Source organism: Schistocerca cancellata, chromosome 5, assembly GCF_023864275.1.
Source record: "Schistocerca cancellata isolate TAMUIC-IGC-003103 chromosome 5, iqSchCanc2.1, whole genome shotgun sequence".
Classification (NCBI taxonomy): Eukaryota; Metazoa; Arthropoda; class Insecta; order Orthoptera; family Acrididae; genus Schistocerca; species Schistocerca cancellata.
In genome coordinates this window covers 587,841,283-587,862,405 of record NC_064630.1, presented here as the reverse complement: position 1 = coordinate 587,862,405, position 21,123 = coordinate 587,841,283, and the positions used below count along the sequence as shown (strand labels likewise).

Here is a 21,123-nt window from a genome sequence, read left to right as displayed (position 1 = left end):
AAATATAAGAATGTCAAAGGCCTGAAAATATGTCTCCAACAAATTTTATATCACCGAATCTTGAGATAACACAGTTACCCAAAAATTCTCTCACCGTTGCCACTGATTAACTTGCAATGTGCAATGGCACACCATCCTGTTGAAACCAGGTTTTATGAAGCTGTGGAATATTGTTAAATGCAGTGCAACAAAGGATTGCAATGTCCTAACATACTGATCCGAAGTGACAGTAACTGTGATCTGCTCTTCACTTTAGAAAAAAGTAAGGACCAATGACCCCATGTGACAAAATGGTACACTATACTCTCTCTCACCTTCCTGAAATGTAAAGGGCACTCTTTATTCATGTAAACTGTGAAATGAAAATGGGCCTCAGCTGACATCCACAGCTTGTCCAGAAATCCACTGTCCTAACTTATGTCTGTGATAATCAGCTGACAGAATTCTAATCATAACTGGTAATCGTTCCCCTTCAGTTGCTGTGTGATCTTCAGCTTTTACAGTGACATTTTAAATCATAATGGAGAATTCACAACACACTGCTCACAGTTGCTTCCTTACAAACTACACACTGGAGCCTCTGTAAAACTGAAATGCATACAGCTTGGTATTCTGTGGAGTACAAGCACTTCTTGGTCATCCTGTTGGTTTCTCTTTTACAGAGCAGATCCAGTCTCTTCAAAGTTTTTAATACAAGTTTTTATTGTTTGTTTTGAGGGAAACCAACCACGACTCTCCATGCTGGGAAGAAGAAGGTTCGAACACACTGCGCAATTTCCAAACTATCATGGTTTCTGTAAAACATTTTTACGCCAAAAACGTACCGGTAACCATTGCATTGATCCATGATTACTAAATGAAGAGATTGTCTGCAGCTCAAGGTTCCTGTTCCGCGTGCTGCCGACTATATATGCCGACCACTAAGCATTTCAAAAGTTCCCATTTTTTCCAGGTCATGCTGCACCATTTGGAAGAAGTGTACAAGAGCTACCCAACTCATGAACCTCCACAATTTCCATATGTAGCCTTCCTGTTACATGTGATAGTAGTATGATCGAATCTTTGACATTTGAAACAGCACATTGGGTAGGGAAAAAAAAACAGTCACACCTTGAAGACGACATATAGTCTGTAAGAATATATTTGGGTAACGTTAGAGTGTTGAAGGTTTGGATAAATGATGCCATTTTTCCAATGTGCCATTAACTCTCCTCATATAGTTCCGCATTTCTGTGAGAACCCCATTTCTCCATTCTTCACATAACTCCTCATGTTCCATCTCCATTATATCAGAGCAAGTAATCACACTTTTACAAAGTTAAGGATGTTGTGCAACTCAGCCATAACAGGGTAGTCTTCTAAAGCCTTGCATCCCAGAAGCTTAGACACTTGGTGTGCTGCGGCAGTTTCTATTAGATGTGTTCCATTATGAAGTCATTTAATACTTTTTAAGGACCCTGCAATACCACCCAACACATGAATATAGAAGCCCTTAAACAGTGGTGTAACTATGGTGTGTGTGTGTGTGTGTGTGTGTGTGTGTGTGTGTGTGTGTGTGTCCCCTTGCATGTGCAAATAAATTTTGGGAGCCTTGTTTACAACTAAACCTTGAAAGAACAAATATGAAAACATTAGATATTCACGCACCACAGTTAGGTTAAAAGTGAAATAAGCTTTCAACTGATGCATTCCTTGTAGAACAAACAATGCTTTCAGTTTTGTAAAGTGACACAACATGCTGAAGCGAACTTGTCTTTCCAACTCTCCTACAACTGGCACTACAACCTTTTTGATAATGTCGTCCAAGTTAACAGAATACGTTTCATGTCCAACGCTTAGAAATTCTAAAGCACTTAAATTGAACTCTTGATATCGAGTCTCTCAGAAATGCTTTGAGTGATTTCAGTTTAGAAAATGATCTTTCTCCTGTAACAGAAGCACCTGGCAGAGTCAAGTGCAACCGAGAGCTGTGTGCACATTGTGGAGACTACTGACAAGGAAAGTATTTTCCACAAACAAAAATACTGTGAGATATTTAATTGACAATATGTTTCCTTTCTTTCCAAATTCTTTCGATATAAGTATTTTAGGCAGAACAGTTCATGTGAAGGATCTATGGTTAAATCTGATTCATACTTTCTGTCTAGTTTTTCTGCTCTCTTCTGAATATCTTCACTTTCAAACTCAAAACAATGAACAGGAAGGCACAGAAGAAAACTAATCATTAACATTCTGTAGGCTGGTAAAACACTTAAGTGCTGAATTAAAATATCAATAGAACCACTGAAAATGAGACTTGAAGAAAATTTAGTTTATTCACAATTCTACGATCTGCAGAAAGCTCATCAAAATGTTTCTTCATTTTATGGGTACGTTTTGAGGTCAATTTACAATCAAGGCTCCAAACTTTCACTAGTACTTTTGCTGCTTCTACTACAACTTCAAAATTGTTTCTTAGATTGACTAGATTCTTGCTTGCATTTAGAAGAAGTTGAGAGGCATTCTATCAGCATTAAAGGCTGGAGTAGTTTGGAAACTAAGTTAATATCTTCCAAAATCTCACTCTGAAACAAGAGAGGCATGACAAAATCAAAAGTCTTCAAAAAGACACTGGAGAGGTACTGCAAAATTCGTATGAAATTCTGTTTTACTAGTAACAATGAATCAGATCTGGAAGACCACCTCGTTGGGCACAGTTTGAAGTTGTAACACGCCTGATAGTTGCAACAGTTTTGTTCATTTGTTACCACCAAAGCACAGGAGCACTACAGAAAACACAAATACATTGTACTTTCTTGTAAATATGTTGCAATTCCACTACATTCATGCCGGAATCATTTAGTACAAACAGAAATTGTGTGTTGAATGATGTATGAATTCAGCGTTTAGGGCCCATGCTTTAATTCTTGAGTGCAAACCTGAGTATTTGCCACTTATAGATGCACCACCACCGTGTTGTTGACTTCTGTACTGATCCAGCAGTATATTCATCTTCTCTAAATCATTTATTATATCTTTTCCGTAACTATCAGCATCATAGCCTCTTACCTCATGACACCCTAAAAGTGATTTCTTTATTTCAAACTCCTTTTGTATCTAGTTTGCTTAAATATAAGTGCAAATATTTGACAACAGCACTAAGTTGTTCCTTTCTTGATACATCAGTGTTGTGCCTACAAAAAGCAGAAAGAATGGCTGCTGTTAATTTCACTGAAGATCCACTCTAAAACACAATAATTTAACAGTTGTGTCGTCTTGTTTTGAATTTGTGGCCTCAAATATTTTGTTTTAGGTTTTTCATTTAAAGGCGTGCCCTGAGAAGGATTATATTTCAGATTCACAATTGCTGCAGAAAGCAATCTGACAGAGAGCGAACATCCTTGTTACATCCAGTTGCACTACATTATCTGCAAGGCCATTATGTATGCTACTGTTGTCGAAGGTTCTGCTTGCTCTCTTGGTTATGATGTAAGTAATATGGCAGACTAGCACCATGTTACCATAATTCTGAGACTACTACTAGGGCAGAATGACCAGACTACTACTTGGGCAGAATGACCAGACTACTACTTGGGCAGAATGACCAACTGAGCTCTCTTTGTTGGGTGGGTGTAAGTACTATCTGAACTGCATCTGTCTCGTCAGGTGCAGATACAAGTTAATGCCACTCCTTAGGGATCCCACTAGAGAAACAAATGTCGACCCATGCGAAGTCCTGCATGCATGAAGGAGCCTTATAAAACTACTGGGTGGCATGTGTCACTGAGGTTGCATGACAGAGACTGTTCTGCCAAACACCCTATCAGCAAGCACACATTTTGAGACTGAGTGTTCTCTCTCTCTCTCTCTCTCTCTCTCTCTCTCTCTCTCTCTCTCTCTCTCTCTCTCTCTGGTGTGTATGCCTTCCTACTCTACAGGAGTAGTAGTCTGGCAGCACTGGCCAGTCTCCAGCTTAGGAAATCCAGAGTCGTTGCTGTGCCCATACCAAACCACTGCTGGAGGAGCACCGTGGGAGAAAAAACTGCCCTCCCTTTCACAACTTGTGGGACACTTTGTCAAGACCCACTGCTGAGGCCTGCCCTGCTTGGGAGGCCCTGCCAGTAGCTATGCTATGACTGATGATGCAAATGTGTGTTGCTAGAGCTGTGACCAACCATATTCTTTAGGAGATTCACAGTGAGTATAAACGTAAACTACATGAAGAATTATGCTCAACTTATCAAGAAAAACTGCTCCCTTGTCTTAGAGAAGTCGTATTTCACAAAAACAATACTATTATTCGCATCACATATTTTGAGTAAAGATTAAAGAACAAGATAATAACGACTGGGGCATACAGTCTCTCAAAAAATAGATGGAACAGGAAAGTATTTACGTGTGGTGCCGTTCAGTCGTGGCACTCCAGATGACAGTAATATCTTTCCAACTATTTTAAGTTGCCAGTGGAACAGTGTGTGCTACTGAAGATTGCTACTGCACTTAAACAATATGGTGGATGTCAGTAAACTAGTGCCTCCATCATTACTACCATCACATTATAATTTGTGTTGATTATCCCATAGCAACCCTCTGTTAATTTTTTTCTATTAACAAATCTTAACTTTTGTAACAATGTTTCGAGAACCACATTAATATAATTTTTTGCAAACCTACCCAACAACTTCAGTCCATCGGAAGTCAACTGGGCATGCATAGAAATCGAAGTCATATGCTGATAAAGCTTTCTGAAACGAAACAAATAATCCATATAAAAATGTTACACCTAATACGAAGTAGTGGCAACTATGTGTCAATATTCAATAATACCAACCTTTGTGTCTTTGTTGTAATCATTTTTTGCTGCATTTAAGGCCCTCACAAATCTTATGTACTGCTGATTATTGGCCCTGCCAATACCTCGAATGAAGTAAGATGCAACTAGTACGAGTCCAAGACCAGTAATAAACTTGGCTATTGTGAGCACTCCATCAACAACAAATAAGCCTTTCCTGTGCAATATTGCAGCTACAATTGGTGATGTATAAATCCCAAAGTTCCAAGCTAGATATAACTGAAACAAAACATATTTGCACCTTAATAATACCTGAAATATGAAGAAATGTTATATATTTCAGATAATCTAATTTTGTATCATCTACAGCTGAAACAAAATAAATTAACACTGTAAGTGGTTTAACAGATCCATCCCATATTACAAATATATGATTAATATCGAATTCCGGATGGGTTGACTCTTGACTTTTTCTCGGATATACACACTGTGTGTGTGTGTGTGTGTGTGTGTGTGTGTGGAGGGAGGGGAGAGTAGTAGTATACATCTACTAGGGAATTGATCCTGGCAACAGTAGATCTGAAGATGATATGCCCAGCCAGATCAAAATCACTCATCATTAACAAAAAACAGTGATTCAGGCAGATGTTTTCATTCATTATACCAACAGAGATCACAATTTCCTGAGACATGCTATATATTACAAGAAAAGCCATAAACTACTGTCTCACCTCTCTCTTGACCAAGTTCAAGAAAGTTCTCAAGTTAGTAATGTATTCCCATTTTCTTTCACAAATAATGTACTGGAATCCAAATAAAAAAAGTCACTTGGTATATTTTGCGATCTTCCTACGGCTTCAGACTGTGTGAATCACAAAGATCTCTCACCAAAGGGTGTCGCAAAGACATCTGAGGGCAATGAGAAATCAGCTAGAAGGTAGCTATGGATACAAGCAGCAAAGCAGATGGGGAAAGGGGGAGGGGTGGGGGTTAGGGTCCGACTAGGACTGTAACATTCTCAGGCAGAACATCTTTTTCAATTAATAAAGCAAAGACACAAGTGAAGCAGCCTTCAGTTGCAATACTAATATTACATGTTATCATATTATTATTATTATGTGGTATAAAGATTTGTTTATCAGTCACAAATACAATGATCACAGCCTAAATGAATTTTTCTAATACTAAAGTATCTCAGCACTTGAAGGGGGCAAGCACTTCACTTCACTGGATGTTTCTTGCCAAGAAGAAAGCGATGATGTGACAAGTGGTTGGTTGGTTGGTTTGTGGGATTGATGGGACCACACTACTAAGGCCATTGGTCCCTTTTTCCACAAACTTGAAACACCCACAAAGAATAAAAACAAACAATGAAGATTACAAGAGACGACACAGGACAAGAAAGACACAGACAGAGACCAGAAATAAGGAATTAAAATCACACTGAGTGTGACAGTGGTTGGCCAACCATACAAACAAAAAAAGAAAAGCCAACCACCAAGAAACAGAAACAGAAACAGAAAACCCCAGTCTAAAATCGTAGGCCAAAGGCCAGACTCAACACAAAAAGATAGGACAAACACTTAGATCGAGCGATAAAAACCCCCTGCATGAATAAAACTCAAAACTAAATCAGCCATTGCAACATCATCTGATAACAGTGCAGGAAGCATATCAGGCAGCGCAAACGTCTGCCTGAACGGAGTTAAAAGTGGGCAGTCCAACAAGATGTGGACCACCGTCAAAGCTGACCCGCAGCGACAAAAAGGTGGGTCCTCGCGGCACAATGAATAGCTGTGTGTTATCCAGGTGTGGCCAATGCGCATCCGGCAGAGGACAACAGAGTCCCTGCAAGAGACCTGCAAGGAGGAGCGCCACGCACCCGTAGCCTCCTTGATGGCCCGAAGTTTGTTGGGTGAAGGAAGGGTGCGCCATTCTTCACCCCACGTACGAAGTACCTTCTGCTGTAAAACAGACCTGAGGTCACTCTCCAAAAGGCCAATCTCCAAGGCTGGTGCACCGACAGCCTATTTGGCCAGTGTGTCAACACGTTCATTTCCCAGGTTTCCGACATGACGCGGGGTCCACACAAAGACCACAGAGAGCCTGCAACGGGCAAGAGTATGGAGGGACTCCTGGATAGCCATCACCAGACAAGAGTGAGGGAAAAACGGGTCAATAGATCATAAACCGCTCAGGGAGTCACTCAAATGAGCAGGAGCGGATATACTCTAGGGCGCGAGAGATGGCGACCAGCTCAGCAATGAAAACACTGCAGCCAGCCGGCAATGAGAGTTGTTCATAATGATCCCCTAGAGTAAGAGCATAACCGACATGACCAGCAACCTTCGAACCGTCAGTATAGACAACATCAGAGCCTTGAAACGCAGCAAGGCTTGAAAGAAAGCAGCGGCGGAGGGCCTGAGTCCTTCGGGCCCTGTGCCAAATCGCGCCATAGGCATGGGCGGGGCACACAACACAGGGGTATACGCAGAGGGGCACAGAAAAGAGGTGGAAGAGGGAAAACCTCAAGCCCAGAGAGAAGAGCTCTGACGCGAACCGCAATCGTATACCCTAACCGGGACCGCCATTCCGGAGGACTGAGGGAACAGGAGACGATAATTGGGATGCCCGGGCAAGCTACAAACATGTGTAGCGTAAGCGGCCAGTAATCAGAACCGCAATGGAGGGACACCTACCTCCACATATATGTTGTTGACAGGGCTTGTCCAGAAAGCCCCAGTGGCGAGTCGGATCCTGCTCTGAAGGATGAGGTCCAGCAACCACAATGTGGATGGGGATGCCGAATCATAAGCCAGGCGTCCATAATATCGACGGGACTGAATTAACGCCTGGTACAGCTGTAGAAGGGTAGACTGATCAGCACCCCAGCTGGTGTGACTCAAGCAACGAAGTGCGTTAAGATGCCGCCAGCACGTCTGTTTAAGCTGCTGAATATGAGAAAGCCAAGTCATCCGGGTATCAAAAACCAATCTCAAAAACCGAAGCATCTCCACCACAGCAAGAGGTTCGTCGTCAAGATAAAGCTGTGGCTCAATGCATAATGCAAGTCTTGGCAGCCAAAAACTGGAAGCCATGCGCTACACCCAAGACTGCGCCTTGTGGATAGCGCCCTGCAGCTGCTGTTCAGCTAAGTATAGGAGCTAAAGTATAGGCAGAAGTCGTCAGTGTACAAGGAAGCCGAGACAGACTTCCCACTGCTGCAGTGAGCCCATTAATTGCAATTAAAAAGCGGTAGACACTTAAGACAGATCCTTGCAGTACCCCATTCTCCTGAACTTGGGGAGGAACTATGGGAGGCCGCAACTTGCATGCGGAAGGAAAGATGAGACAGAAAATTTTGTATGAAAATCAGGAGTGGACCCCGAAGACCCCAACCATGAAGCGTAGAGAGGATGTGATGTCACCACGTCATATCGCATGCCTTCCACATGTCAAAAAAAGACAGCGACAAGATGCTGACAGCGAGCACAGGCCACACGGGTGGCAGACTCCAGGCACACCAAATTATCAGCAGCAGAGCGGCCTTTACGGAACCCACCCTGAGACGGAGCCAGAAGGCCCCGAATCTCAAGTAACCAACTCAACCTCTGGCTTACCATGTGTTCGAGCAACTTGCAAAGAACGTTGGTGAGGTTAATGGGGTGGTAGCTGTCCACCTCCAGTGCGTTGTTGCCAGGTTTCAACACAGGGATTATGATGCTTTCCCGCCATTTCGACGGGAACTCACCCTCAACCCAGATACGGTTGAAAAGGTCTAGGAGGCGTCACTGGCAGTCCACCGAGAGGTGCTTGAGCATCTGACAGTGGATGCGATCTGGCCCGGGAGCCATATCAGGGCAAGCGGGTAGGGCACTTTGGAATTGTACGATTCAAGGTGGCAAGTGTGAAATGAAAGGCTCTGACATTCCAACCGCTCTTTCAGGGAGCAGAAGGCCAGTGGGTAATTCGCAGAAGCGGAACTCTGAGCAAAATGCTCCGCTAAGCGGTTTGCAATAGTGTCGGAGTCAGTAAAGACTGCTCCATTCAGTGAAAGCGCAGGTACGCTGACGGGGGTCCAGTAGCCATAGAGTCGCCTAACCTGGGCCCAAATATGTGGGGGAGAGGTATGGAGGCCGACGGTGGAGACATACCTATCCCAGCAGTCCTGCTTGCATTTGCGAATGAGGCAGCAGGCTTACGCACGGAGCCGTTTAAAGGCCATGAGGTGTGCCAATGAGGGATGCCGCTTGTGACGCTGGAGTGCCCGCCTGCAATCTTTAATCACCTCAGCAATCTTAGGCGACCACCAAGGCACAGTCCTCTGCCGAGGGGACCCAGAAGAACAGGGAATGGCAGATTCTGCGGCAGTAACTATGCTGGTGGTGACCGAGTGAGCCACAGCATCAATGGCATCATTGGAAAGAGGCTCAATAGTGACAATGGAGGTGAACAAGACCCAGTCAGCCTTATTCGTAGCCCATCTGCAGGGGTGCCCAGAAGAGGTGATGCTGTGGCAGTGACAGAAAGATCAGGAAGTTGTCACTACCACACAAGTAGTCATGCACGCTGCATTGGACAGATGGTAATAGGCTAGGGCTGCAGATCAAAAGGTCGATGGCCGAGTACGTGGCATGCGCCACACTGAAATGTGTGAAGGCACCAGTATTTAAGAGAAAGGTCGAGCTGTGCCAATACTTGCTCAATGATGCTGCCTCGGTTTGTTGCCACTGATCCACCCCACAGAGGGTTATGGACGTTGAAGTCGCCCAATAACAGAAAAGGGATTGTGTCAGCTGCTGTTTTTGGGCAGACAGTGAGAGAGCAGTGGGCAAATGAAATGTCTGAAAGCAGGAGACAAAGAGATACTGTCACATTCTCACATCAATATAGGTGTGAAATCTGCTATGTACTCAGAAAAAACAGCTGCGACCTCAGCTCCTACTGTAACCATAACCTCAAAGAATGCAACAGATTTGAAAGATACAGTCAAACATTCATTACAACCAACATTATAAATTTCATTGCTGTTTGTATATAGAAATACATTGTCTTTCTCTCACTTCTCATTGATTAGGTGAAACTACACTCCCAGTTAATGATAACAGTGACAATGATAATGATTAAAAATAGTGATACAATAGATGACTGGCTCAGACTATAAGCAAAAAAGGAAGTGAAATAACCATTACTGTAAACCATTCCTTTTTATTTTACTACTACTTGTATTATCAACAAATGGTCTAATGTTGACTTTTACTGCAGATCAGTAAAACAGTTGGTTAGTTACAACACAACACAAATAAAAATTTTCTCAAAGAGCCTTTAGAGTTGTCTTATATTCAGGTAAATATAGTAATTTTTGGAGCAGTTTTTCCATCGCTGTAACATATGATTCAAATAGATGACAGTGAAATTACAATCCTGCTTCTCTTCAATTGGCAAGGACAGATGCTGCAAATCCTCAACCATGTTTATTACCAGTATTTTGTCATCATTCAGACCTTGTGCAGCTCCTTTAAAATACAGGGGACATTCCAACGAATTTAAAGCAAGTAATGAAGGCTGAAATTCAATGACAGAAACAACGCACATCTCAACATCAGTGATGGATTAAAGGTCACAGGCCTCCCGAAAACACAAAAAATTACAATGTTAAGCAAAGGACAAATGGAATGTATTAAAGAAATACTCTATAGATAGTGTCATTGAATACAACAAAATTTTTGACAAGGAATGAATCAGACAAAGCCTCATAAAACAAAAAACAACTCTTCATGAAGAAATGCAGAGGAATGGGTAAAAGTTATATATTGCATCCACCTTCCCATCTTTCATAGTTTAGGATGTTTTATGGAGTGCGGGTTATTGTTTACAGGTTTTGGGCGATGGGCAGTGGGGTTGGGGTCATGGGTCATGCATTGTGGATGATACGCATCACAATACTGGAGACTTAGCCATAATCTAATACAGGTTTTCCGAATTTGTCTTGCAGTTTTAATTTTTATGGCAAAAAAAAAACGCTTAATATGGTGTGAATGCAAACAGGTCAATCTGTTACTACAACCTTTATTTAAAGAACTACTCACCAAGCAGCGGCAGAACACATTCATAGAAGAAGGTTACAATTAGGCAAATTTTTGGAGTCAGTGGCTCCTCCTCGAGGCAGAAGGGTTGAAGTGGAAGGAAGAGGGGTGAAGGAAAAGTACTGGAGAGGTCTAAGAAAAGGTGTAAATTCTGAGAAAGTCACCCAGAACTGCGGGCCAGTGGAGACTTACTGGATGGGATGGAAAGGAAAGACAGATTCAGTCTTTCCTTCCCATCTCGTCCGGTAAGTCTCCCTTGAGCTGCAGTTCCAAGTGACTTTCCTAAAATTTTCCCCCTTTCTTAGACCTCTCCAGTCCTTTTCCTTCACCCATCTTCCTTCCCCTTCAACCCCTGGAGAAGGAATTACTGGTTCCGAAAGCTTGTGTAATTGTAACCTATTACATGTGTGTTCTGCTGCCTCTTGCTGAGTGGATTTTTTAGCTAACCAATTAAATTATTTTGCCAAAAATTGATTGTTTTCATTGTTATGCAACTTTTATTTGGCATTCATGTTCACTGGCTCTGCCAACTCACTACCAAATTATAAATTTCCAATTTAACCTACACCTTGGGCTACACTACAGATCAGTCTGTCACCACAACCAAGATGTGGAGGGTGGGAGTCATCCCATACAACACTCTAGCCAAACTGCAGCATTTATGCGATACAACCTGGGGATTTTGACATTATATTCAGCTGCCTTTCTCAGTCTTCAAATTTTAGTGTATGTAACATCGCAGGAAGTCAAAAATAAAACAGCAGATGTAAGTCATTTCATTCCAAGCAACTGGTAAAACACATACATTAAAGATGGTAAAGGGGTCCTCCACAATGTTTAATACCATTATTGTGTTGTATAGACCTTGTTCATCTCTGGTAAGATACTGAGGGCATTCCAAAACACACAAAGCAAGAGGAAAGGTCTGAAATTCAATTACACAAAAATTTGAAGACTGAGAAAGGCAGCTGAATATAAAGTCAAAATCCCCAGGTTGTATCGCATAAATGCTGCACAAACAAAGCACATCTCACAAAACTGGCAGTGATGGATTACAAAATACTGCCAAAAACACAAAATTCTCATTAGTCTGCAGGTCTCCTGGTACTACAGAAAAATTATGATGTTAATCAGAGGACTAATGAAATATATTAAAGAAACATTCTACATAGAGTTTGTCTGCTTTTGGCTGCAGATGTCACTATTACAAAATGTTCTGAGCTGTTTTCAGTGTCCGGTCACAAAGACCGGTCACAAATTCCGGTCACAGATTTGAATAGGATGAGTATTGGGCATTTAATGGGAAATCAAGATTTTTTTTTCTAACAGCGTCTGGTAAATGAGGCATGTATGTCAAAGTGCATAGGTGTTATGAGCATTCAAAAAATCCCTTTGTTCACTGCATACTATTTACTAGGTTTCTGTCGAATGCTAATGCTAAAATAGTGGTTAGCCGGTATGTTTCCTAGAAGAGCTCACATTTTTCTATTTGGGATGGTCGTCTTTATTTTAGGGTGTACGTTTTATGTACCCCACAGATGTAGGAAATACTATGTCGAGGTAAATTTTTTTAAATGTAATCATGTACATTTTATTGAATAATACACTCACCCTCTCCAAGATCTATTCACAAATATATCACACTTTACCATTTTTGTCAATAAAACGTAATGTGCAATAATAAAGAGCACAAGGGTTGTGAAGAAACCAACTGTTTACTTCTTTGGTTGTACACGTTACATACCCACTGTATTGCTATAATAGAGGTGTGGGTTTTGTTTATGATTTCTAACTCATGTAAACAAAGGTATTCCACTCCTCTTCGTCCCCCCCCTCCCCCCATTCACCACCATGCACCTTATTTGTTGTTGCTTTAGTGTACAGCACACTGCATACCAGTGTAGTTGTGCATCAGAGTGACTTAGTAACTGCATGGTGATAGTACACACTATGAATACAACTTTTGATGTGTAAAGGTGTCTGATGTACACGCATAACGATAAGGTAGAAATTCTGCCAATCTATGGAGAAAGTACGTAGACAGCAAATAATTTAGTAACTAGTATTTTTATGTTCAGCACTGTTAGAGAAAAACATGATTATTATGTTATTATGCCTATCTTGCTCTACTGTACGTACCTGTACTGCAATTTTCTGTAGGTGGGCGATATTCTGAACAACTACTGTATAGCAGGCAATTCCCTGACAAGCCACTGGCTTTCACTGGACGTTTGGTCACCTCATTTTTTTTCTACCTGAAACGGGCAGTTTAAATGCGAGAACACTAACAGACGAAGCTGCTGAGGTTGCTGTGCTCACTGCCGTACCCATTAACACTCTCCCTCCACACAACAAATTCCACACGAACTTGGTGTCTTGAAATTAAGTGCACATCGCGTTCTGCAATGTTATAAATTCTATCCTTACAATGTTCATTTGCACCAAGAGTTTCATGGAAATGACTTCAGCAATAGGCTTCAATTTTGTCAGTGGGCTCAGCAAACAACTTCTGACTAATCCTAATTTCTTCTCAGGTGTTCTTTTTATTGTTGAGGTGCCATTCTCCAACAGAGGTGTCATTCTCCAACAAAGGAATTGTCAATATAAGAAATATGCATTATTGGTCCATCAACAATCCACGATGGTTCTGACAGGTAGAGCATCAATGTCCATAGAACGCTAATGTTTGGTGTGGAATTATTGGAGATAACTTTTTGGTCCTTTCTTTGTCAGTGTCAAATGGCAGACAATATGCCTGCTTTGTAAGCCACTCTTTCTGTTCTCTTAGATGCCGTGCCTCTGATTCAGTGGATGGTCCTGTGGTATCAGCATGATAGACGTCATGCACATAACGCCTTACAAGGATTAATTGTGGACCATAAATATCCTCGTAGGTGGACTGGACACAGCAGGCCAGTTAGTTGGTCTGCCTGACTTCTGGACCTTACACCACTGGATTTTTTCTATAGGGAAGAATCAAGGCTGCTGTCTACTAAAATGTTCCACCACCGGAGGACATACGGCAACACATTACTGATGTCTGTACAGTCATTACAGACAAAGAAGTAGCACCATATAGGCCGGCCATGCACAGAGAAACCCTATGTATTAATGTCAATGGTCACCATTTTGAACATGTAATGTAAACACTTGTGTTTTCCATGTTGTGTTAGTGTCACAGTAAGAGTTACTACAAAGGGCCATGTTACTTTTGCATTGTCATAAGTATTGTAGTATGGTACTGTACAATGACAAGATCCAATTACTGTACAGTGAAGTACTGTTGCAATTAAACTTTATTGATAATTTGTAAAATGTTACAATGCTCCTTGAAGAGGTTAAATGACTTAGTTAATGAACTTAAGTGATATTTATATTAGAGAAGTTATGTATTATTTAACATTTCCATAGCTACTAGTTTTGGGATAAAATGGTGCAGTGTGATACATTTTTTAATACTTCTTTGAGAGATTGAATGTATTTTTGAATAAAATGTACAGGTTCCATATAAAAAATTTAACCTCCACCCCATATCTCCTACAAATGCGGGGACACATAAAACGCATTCCCTCGGCAAGAACCAACCAATGATGTTAAAAATCATTGGTTGGAACAATTTTTCATTTAACTTATCAGAAAAAAAGGCTATTTTGAGTGAGAAAGATGAACGGGACACCCTGTATACGGTGCAGTCAACCTGCACCACACAGTCACCTTTGCTGAGTCAAGTGGTACCAGGTGATGTGTGTGCAGACTTTCTACATATTCTGCAGTTCTGTGTATTGACATGTCCTTGGAGATGGAAATGGGTTCCATGGCCATTCACTGTTTACTTCCACATGAGCAAGAAATTTCAGATTTTTTCTTACTGGCAGGTTAACAGGAAGCTATGCATTGTGCTTGCAGGCGTGTCCAATGTTTGGGCAACATCCTGTGCACCGTGTGTTTGTGCACACCACGGCATTTCAGATCAACTGCTTTCCTCCCTCTGACACATTGCATTTCTCATGAACCTTTCTTGAATTTTGTAATCATTTTCCCCAGTGTTATCAGGCATCAGATCAATGCCTTTTTTGTACTCTTACATTTCTGGAACTTCTGTAGGGCTACAGCCAGACAGTCACCAGTTCCTGCTAAAGAGCTTTACCAGCAGCACGAGATCCTTCATGTAGACAGTCATGTTGGGCTTCTCGGACACTACATGAGGAACAACTGTCTGTTCGTGTGCATATTCTGATGCTTACAGCATCATCTACTGGTCGATTTTTCATTAATTCTTTGTTCCATGACATTTCTACTGTGTCAATAATATGCAGTTCAAATTTGACTTCATTCTTAGCAGTGGTTCTCATTCTATAGCGTTTTGACACTGGAACTTTAATTATGGACAGCCTGCTGTCCCTAATATGTGTTGTTTTACCTGGTCAACAGACTGTTGACCACTGAGGTTGCAAACTTTACATTAGACCAGTAAACTGCACGATTCTTTGAAGAATCAAACTCTCAAGTGTACACCAACTTCAAACTTCTGATTAGTTTACAAATGAATTATTGCGTTAAATATTTGACATTAAGCATGTAAGCAAAAAAGGCTTAGGAAAGGTTTGAAATTACATTTGAAGTTAGTTGTGAGTCACTAAGTGCTCTCATTCTCAAATACTGGATGAATATAGTCTGGATCTATGTGTGGTGAGTTACACTGCCTCAAGACATATGCATAGTTTGTAACTATAATACTTGTGCTAAACCTTTAACATACAATTATACCTCTTAGTGAGTAGATTATGATTGCAATTTACATTTGTTCAATAATTGTACAAAATATTAAAAATCAAATTTTTTGTTGCCTCTGGAAACCGTATGATTAGCAACCTGCAACTGGGATGGAGTGCCTTGAATTGGATTAGCCGTTTAGTACTATAGATTACATACACTTTTCATTCCAATAGATCTACAGCGAGGAGATCCTCCAGGATATAGAAATGTCACAAAACAAGAATACACAAATATTTACAAATTTAAAAAAAATGCCATTTTATTTTCCACAGATCCCAAGAGAAAATGTACTCATAAATGTGGAATAATACAAAAACTCTTAAACATATGTTCATTTCAAAGACTACATTCGTCACAAAACACGCAAATGTTCTACACTCTTGAGTTGCATATAAGAATTCTTGGCACTTATCAAGTTTAGGGGGACAAAATTTTCAAAAATATTTTTTCTCACTTTTTGATCAGTTAGACTATGTTGATCTCAAAGATGTTATTTACATTCATCCCCGATAAAAACTTTTTAATATACTGAGACAAAAAAAATTTTTTTTTCTAATTTTTTGACCAGACCACAAATATGTTATTTGCAAACATCATTGAAGGTAAATTGTAGCACATCAAAGTACTCTGAGAAACTAGCCTCATTCAGTTTACACTGAAGTCAAATAACAGTGAAGCTAAGTGTTAGTTCGGTGTTTGTTCTGTGCATTTGTTCTACTAACTCGTAATGACTAGAATCTTTCCTGATTTGGTCGAATTTCATATGGTAAATTTGTCATTATGTTGTTGTATTGTTACATTTTGATTAAATTACAATACGTTGTTTTACTTTTTCAAAACTGATGAAAAATATGTCATATTTGTGATCAGCATAGTCAAATTGACAATGTCGTTGTTGCTGTTGTTGTTGTTGTGGTCTTCAGTCCTGAGACTGGTTTGATGCAGCTCTCCATGCTACTCTATCCTGTACCAGCTGCTTCATCTCCCAGTACCTACTGCAGCCTACATCCTTCTGAATCTGCTTAGTGCATTCATCTCTTGGTCTCCCTACACAATTTTTACCCTCCACGCTGCCCTCCAATGTTAAATTTGTGATCCCTTGATGCCTCAGAACATGTCCTACCAACCGGTCCCTTCTTCTTGTCAAGTTGTGCCACAAACTCCTCTTCTCCCCTATTCTATTCAATACCTCCTCATTAGTTACGTGATCTACCCATCTAATCTTCAGCATTCTTCTGTAGCACCACATTTAGAAAGCTTCTATTCTCTTCTTGTCCAAACTATTTATCGTCCATGTTTCACTTCCATACATGGCTACACTCCATACAAATACTTTCAGAAACGACTTCCTGACACTTAAATCTATACTCAATGTTAACAAATTCCTCTTCTTCAGAAATGCTTTCCTTGCCATTGCCAGTCTACATTTTATATCCTCTCTACTTCAACCATCATCAGTTATTTTGCTCCCCAAACAGCAAAACTCATTTACTACTTTAAGCATCTCATTTCCTAATCTAATTCCCTCAGCATCACCCGACTTCATTCGACTACATTCCATTATCCTCGTTTTGCTAATAATTGGTAAAAAATCAAAGATTTCATGGGTGTCCCCCTAAACTCGATAAGTGACGAATTCTTAGGCTATGTAGTCACATATCATCAAACAGAAATATCATTTTACAACATTTATTTTGATATTGATCACTTTACTGAACTGAATTTGTAAGGAAATCATGTCTTATATAATACTGGTATTATTTGATATTATTAACACATTTGAGACAGCACCTGAGTCTCACTTGTGCAGTTGCATGCCTAGTGCCCAAGTGAGTTCGGGCACCGTATTGAAAGGGTTAATAACATAAATACATCAGTTGGTTCCGCTAAGAAATCCATCAGTGGAGGAGGAGGAGGAGGAGGAAGAGTTGGCCACTATTAAATCCTTAAGTTTTTCTTAAAGTGAACTATATAAGTAGCTATACTTTTTATAGCTGCTGGTAAGTTAATAAAAACAATTGGTCCTGAATAATGGATACCTTTCTGGACCAAAGTAACCTTAAATCCTTGTGAAGATTATTCTTATTTGAAGTACTGATTCAATGAACTGAGCTGTTAATTTGAGAAAGAGAAATTTATTGGGAAGCAGATGTTAGTATCCTCAGTTCTTTAAACAGGCCCCTGCAGAATATAATCGAGTTTGCATCACAAATAGAATATATAACACATCTTTGGACTCTGAAAACTTACATTTGGCTTGATGAGTTACCCCAAAAAAATGATCATATATGAGACAGTGGAACAAAAAAAGCAAAGCATGTTAGCTTTTTTATTTTTACACGATCTGTGTCTGCACACATTGCAATGGATTTGCTTAGTCAATTAAGCAGGTCTGTAGCATGGTCCAGCTGAATTTATTATTAAGCTGTGATCCCAAGAACTTACTGGTCAACTTTTTCTATCTTGTTATCATCACATTTTAGGCATACACTGGCAGGAAACCCCTTACAAGTTCTAAACTGCATAGAGTGTGTCTTTTTTTTTTTTTAATCTTTAAAGACACAATTGGCTAGGAATCATTTATTGATGTCCATGAAAAAAAAAGTTTGTTAAGGTTATACCTATTTTACTGTTTATCACAGTATCTGTATGATCTGCAAACGAAATGAACTTGGCATATTGTAATGCTTTTGTTTGAAGGATGATTGCTACATTCAAGAAAAAGAAAAGATCGTAAGGTTGAACCTTGTGGGACATCTCTAGTAATTAGGTCTCATTTGGATTACACCTCACACAGTTTTATATAGGTCTTTCCTAATGTCAGGCTTTGTTCCCTGTCACACATTTATGATCTGAACAATATTGTAGCATTTTACATTATACCCTAATACTTTAATTTAGTTAAAAGGCTATTATGATTTGCACATAACGATGCCTTTAATAGATAATGAAATATACCAGTAGCCTGTAACCTACTGTGTAATCCATTATGTATATTCCCATATGTTTGTGTATGTGTAGGCAGCCTGCCCTAGATTGGAACCCTTCAGAAATGCACACTGTGGCAACATATTATTTATAGTCAGGTGGTTAAGAAGCCGACTGTACACTACCTTCTCTACAATTCTTGGGAATACTAGCAAATATTAAATGGGACAGAAATCTGATGGCATTTCTTTACCTCCTTTCTTAAACAATGGCTTAACTTCTTCATATCATATGTGACCTGAGTCATGTGTACTAGGTAGAACTACATCTGCCAATATCTGGTTTTAATGAGCATGAACGGGGCTTTGGCCCTGAAACTACCTACAACCAAAAAATTAAAGAATTTCAGTGTGGCTGCATAAGAGTTATTTCTGGAAATATGTGTGGGTGCATACACACACACATTCCACAAGGAAAAATGCAAAGTAAAGAAACAACTAATACACGGCTCCCCATTGTGTGACAGAATTATTATAGGAAGAAGTCTTGTCAAGGAACAACCAAATGATCAGATTGTTGATAAGGTGAGTTAAATGTAACAGATAAAGTGAAGACAAGAGTATTACACACACTACATAGGATAAAGCAACAGTCCCAGTTATATAGCACCCAGGAACCGACACTCAGGATTAAATATGCTAACAGTAAAGAAGCTTACAGCAAATTATTCTCCTGCACGGTGTTACAGAATCTATCACATGCCAGTTCATCTATGTAGAAAACAATACAACACAGGAGATTGCAACACCATCTTCACAAAGATAATGATTTACATAACAAACTATACGAAAATTCGAAAGTTTCAACAGTTTTAGCTACACAGCCATACATCTGTGTATAAGTACGCTGATATCACGTACACACACTGGTACAGATCACATTCATCCGACTTAAAATTATTGCTAGCATTTTCAGCACAATATCCACCAAAAGGAAAACGTGTAATTTTGCAGGCAGTGCTTTACTGTAAGTTCAATATATTAAGGTAGCTCAAAAACTAAATAAGAAAGTCTTTGTTACTAATTACGAATCTGTCAAGTAACATAAATGAGTGAAATAGAAATGTATTGTCACGGTTCGTCTGCAGAACCACTGATCACGCTGCAGCAACAGCGGGACAGAGCGTAACAACTTACAAATAGCAGTTCTGGAAATTCGTTAGTAACATTAGTTCTCAATGCAGTTTTAACTTACCGAGTTAATGACTTGGTCACCAAATTTTTCTAGTTGGCCGGGTTCGTACACCTACAACAACAATAAAACAACGGTTTTGAAGGGTAAACACTCGATATCCTGGTAAGACAATTAATTTCTTTTGGTAAACACAAAACGTACTGCGGCGTCACTGTATACTTTGTACAACTTCGGCGTAAACATACATTGCCAAACCAACCTAACACCAGCCATATTTCGACCAAAGATGTGACTCTGAGTGAATGAAACTACGCTAGTGATCCAAAGCTCTCCAAACGACTCTAGACGAACTCGTAGCCGTAAAGTGCTCAAATGACAAGACCAGTGCAGTATCGATTTTCAATTCTACGACATTTTTCACAAATCAGCTCCATTTGTTTGCCATCAAATACAAACACCAATTAATCCTATTTTGCGACACTTTAAAGACTAACAATAATTTTATTTCACTTACGATAAATGTATAAGGGTATAGGTAATTTATTAATAAGTCAAACAAATGAACAGAAATTATACAACTTGAGTAGTTACCCATTAACAGTTAATTGGAAGAACCAGTTCACTGTGGGACGGAAATGTACTCATGTATTTCTTCTGATGAGAAATTGTAGCATTAGTGACAAGTAGGTCTGTACCAGAGTCTCTTGGTGTTTTGTTTATTTTTGTCTTTAATAGGAGGCATTAACATGGTGTTTATCCTCTTTTATGAAACATGTGCTGTACGGTTCTATCATCGATTTACCTTGAATGAACCGTGCAAGTCTCATACTGACTTCATTTATAAGACAAAGGAAAAGTTAAATGCCGGACAACATTCTTTGGTCAGTCTTGTTACACAGACTACCTCCACTAATTCAGGATGTCTTTATTTCGAAGGAACATGATTAAAAGACATTAATTTGTGTTTAGCTAGCTAGGCTTAAGGCAATTCCACAATAACGACAGGGAGCGGCAGTCCAACAATATAATCTTCCCCCATGTAAATTTAATGGCCAATAACCCAACCCGACCCTGTGCTAGTTCGCTATATTTTATCGTCTGTTGTATTAAAGCTGGGCCGATCAGCCAACAGTTCAGTGACCTTTCAGTTGTTAAGGTGAATATTTACAATACAGTAAGTTAGCGTATTTCACCTTCGGGAGAAATGCGTTTACTCCATGAAATATAGTAGTTGCAAGATGAACAGACTGTTTACATAAAAAATTAGTGATTAATGGGAACTCTGTTACTACAAGAGACGCAAGTGTGAATATGTACATGATTCTGATGCTAATAACTTTCTATTGTTACACGCCATTTGCAAAACAG

The 21,123-nt window shown here is 39.9% G+C and overlaps 1 protein-coding gene across 1 annotated transcript in view; it reads right to left on the bottom strand.

The window, feature by feature from the left end:
- Nucleotides 1–20,087, bottom strand: part of LOC126187947 (phosphatidylserine lipase ABHD16A) — a 181,388-nt gene extending 161,301 nt beyond the window's left edge. Inside the window, exons 1-4 of the mRNA XM_049929322.1 lie at nucleotides 19,957–20,087; nucleotides 19,816–19,866; nucleotides 4,811–5,050; nucleotides 4,654–4,724 (exon numbers count right to left, since the gene is read on the bottom strand). Of these exons, the coding sequence (XP_049785279.1) occupies nucleotides 4,654–4,724; nucleotides 4,811–5,050; nucleotides 19,816–19,866; nucleotides 19,957–20,028 (434 nt within the window). The 5' untranslated portion in view covers nucleotides 20,029–20,087. The remainder of the gene's footprint in view (nucleotides 1–4,653; nucleotides 4,725–4,810; nucleotides 5,051–19,815; nucleotides 19,867–19,956) is intronic.
- Between the last annotated feature and the right edge of the window lie 1,036 nt (nucleotides 20,088–21,123).